Source organism: Equus caballus, chromosome 6 (genome assembly GCF_041296265.1).
Source record: "Equus caballus isolate H_3958 breed thoroughbred chromosome 6, TB-T2T, whole genome shotgun sequence".
In the NCBI taxonomy this organism is placed as follows: Eukaryota; Metazoa; Chordata; class Mammalia; order Perissodactyla; family Equidae; genus Equus; species Equus caballus.
Window position 1 is genome coordinate 52,119,916 of NC_091689.1, and position 3,128 is coordinate 52,123,043.

Here is a 3,128-nt window from a genome sequence, read left to right on the forward strand (position 1 = left end):
CCCTATAGTACAAGTTGATATTTTTCTAAGCGTTTCATCTATTTAAATTAAATGTAGTATTCTGCAGTACTGTTTATTGCACACATATATAAAATTTAATCTAAATATGTTTGCCACTCAAATATTATTGTGCGCATCTTTTCTTAACAATAGTTCTGACTGTTCTCTACTAACCATGAAGTAAGAATTCAAGAGAAATAACATCTATCCCAATCATACATTCTCAATGTGTGATTTAGAATTGAATATCATTACACCCAAAAGATTGGAGGTTCAAACAAAAAATCTACACACACTGCGGTACATAGGTTTGGTCCTAATTACAATGAAAAGAGCAACGATTTTCTGAGATAAGTTGTCAGTTCTTAAAAATGCATATAGATCATAAATTCTTCAATTTGAAGATAATAACATAGAATAAGTATGTGAAATACACACTGCTTCCTAATCCTGAGGAATTTCTTACAATATTTAGTAAAATTAGATTGCTTACCTCACAAAATTTGGTTAATCGTGTGGTAATCTTATAATCTGTCTTACATTTTTCAAGGCCTTTCTTAGCTTCTGGTTTCCCCAAATCAGGATGAATGAGTGGCTTGAAGGATACAGCATTCCAAGAGCCTGGCAAATCATGAGAACTAGTTCATTCTTCAGTCGATTAGAACTCCAAACTGAGATAACTAGAGCCAAGAAGTAACCGGAATATAGCAGGAGAAAAGAGAGCACAGTTTGCATGGCTCTTATGTGGACCTTGGTGCTAGGATCTTGGTATCCTTTGCCATTAAGCTGCATCTTCTTGAGATGTTTCCATAGGGAAACGATTAACAGCAGAAAAGATGTCAGGGACATAGTAAAGGGTATGAAGTGTATTAGCGTGAATAGAGTCATATTTGAAAGGCCTACAACATCTCTCAATTTGGTCTTCCGAGTGACGTTTCCTTCATACTCTTTAGTCTGCATAGTCTCATCTACGCACAGCACTGCAAAGTGAGGAACCAAAAAGACCAAAGTTGCCAACAGTATTACAAGAAGTAAACTATTAACTCTCCACTTTAGGTAAAGAAATATACAGCAAGAGAAATTAGCTATCTTGAGCAGATAAAATATGCTGAGGCTAGTAGCAAGCCAGATGCTAAAATGGTTGCTTACTGTCCAGGCAACACAAACAATAATTCTTACTTCTAAACTACAAAAAACTGAAGGAAGCACAGTCACATACCAATTTATTAATATTACCCAGAGTAAACCAATTCTGGAGACCGCCAGAGCTGTGAGAATTTGATCAGCTGAGGACGACTTTTGTCTCTTGACCCGGTCAATGCAGTTCACCAGTGCTATGAAGCCATTGGCAAAATTGCCAAGAAAAAATTCTGTTGTTATTAGGATGGAAAAAATGCTTGGTAGTAAAGTTATCATGTCTAGATTTAAAAGAGAGAGTCTAATATCACTGCTTGTGATTCCTTTAATATTCTGACCTTAACTCCTATGTGCAGCTGATTTCAGAATGTTCAGTAAATTTCTTGTTTCTTTTAAATTCTGTGACTGATATCTACCAGGAAAGCAACAAGGTATGCTGAAGGAAGAGCTCAATGAAAAACATCGTTACTTCCGAAACAGTTCAAATTGACTCCTATTTATATACTATGTGTCCTTGCCATGGGCTGGGTTATTTCATAACTGATGTTGACGTGAAATGTAAATTCTCATTTGTTGGCATGCAAATGAGATGTTTTGCAATGGTTTCCATGTTTAAACTGTACATAATTTGTGTTCATCAACATTAGTTAGCAAAATTTAAAAACCCAATACATAGAACATACACTGAATTTCTAAACTATTAGATGGAGATTTCTCATAAGTAGAATCATCGATATTATGGATTTATTTTTTTTAATACCAGATTTCTGAATAGAATTAAAGCTTTTCCTATCAAAAGTATTCATGATTTTCTTGGGAACCGCAGGAATGGAGTATACCCTAAACTTTGGTTGATGAAAACTAATAGCTTTGTTTACAAGTTCATGAAGACACACACACAAATTCACACGTACATCTCCTGGATGGAATCATTGTTCTACAATTTCTAAAATGTAAAATCAGGTTACGGAGGTCATCTAGGTTTAAATCCCCCTTTTTTCCCATGCAGGCTTTTCAGCTCATTATTCATAGCTATCAAACTTCTCTCTCATGCTTAGGTCTTTGATGAAGTTTCTCTCTTGAGTCTATTTAACTAAAATATTCAGGGATTTTGTAAATATCCCTTGGGTATTTCATAAGAACATGTATTTTCCATTACAGATTCCAGAGTTTTCCATATATGAATATCATTTTTTCTCCTTAATTCATTTATGACTATTTAGTGTTTTTTAAGATTAATAGGTCTTAAAATCTGCCTCTACCCTTGGATTTGAAGCAATTTCCGTTTTTATAGCACTTATAATTGCTTTTAGCAGAGGATCTTGGACCCAGACTGCCAGGATGGAAAACCCAAATTCTTGGCTTCGTATATCTCTGGTCTTGGACTCTTTTAAAACTACTCTCTGCCTGAGTACAATCGTCAGTAAAATGCAGATAGTAATGTGATCCTCATCCAGTGATCTTTGTGAGGAGTGAGCATCCTGTCTATGTAAAGCACGTTCCCTTTTGCCTGTCGCTACAGAGCAGGCATGGAGGCTTGTTACTTACTCATTTGATCATGTGGTATTTGATACTTCAGAGTTAACCTGTAAGCACTCCCACTTAGGAGTCAAGTAGTAGGTTTAAAAGGCAAAATTTCCTCCTAAAACAACAAGGATACAGAGAACAAATTGTCAAAATTATATGTTAAATTCATCAGAGAGCTGAGCAAGGAAGGAGGAGAAACTCAACTGAGATCTGGAATGAGGGGAGTCTTTTCACTGAAGAGATGGACTTATATTCAGTGCAATCCCTATCAAATGCCAGAGGGCTCTATTTTCAGAAAGTTTTCCTAAAATGTATATGGAAATTCTTCTTTTAAAAGAGAATTTTTTTAAAAAGAACAAAGTTGGACCATTACAATGCCTAAGGTCAAAGTTTACTACTAGGCTGCAATAATCAAGATAGTGTGGTACTCACATGCAGACACACATATGTGGATGAAACAAAAT

At 35.4% G+C, this 3,128-nt stretch overlaps 1 protein-coding gene across 1 annotated transcript; it reads right to left on the reverse strand.

Moving 5' to 3' along the window:
* Positions 1–507: 507 nt before the first annotated feature.
* On the reverse strand, positions 508–1,416 carry LOC100065752 (putative taste receptor type 2 member 33). Its single transcript, XM_005611042.3, has one exon. The coding sequence runs from the start codon at positions 1,414–1,416 to the stop codon at positions 508–510; it is 909 nt and encodes a 302-aa protein (XP_005611099.1).
* Between the last annotated feature and the right edge of the window lie 1,712 nt (positions 1,417–3,128).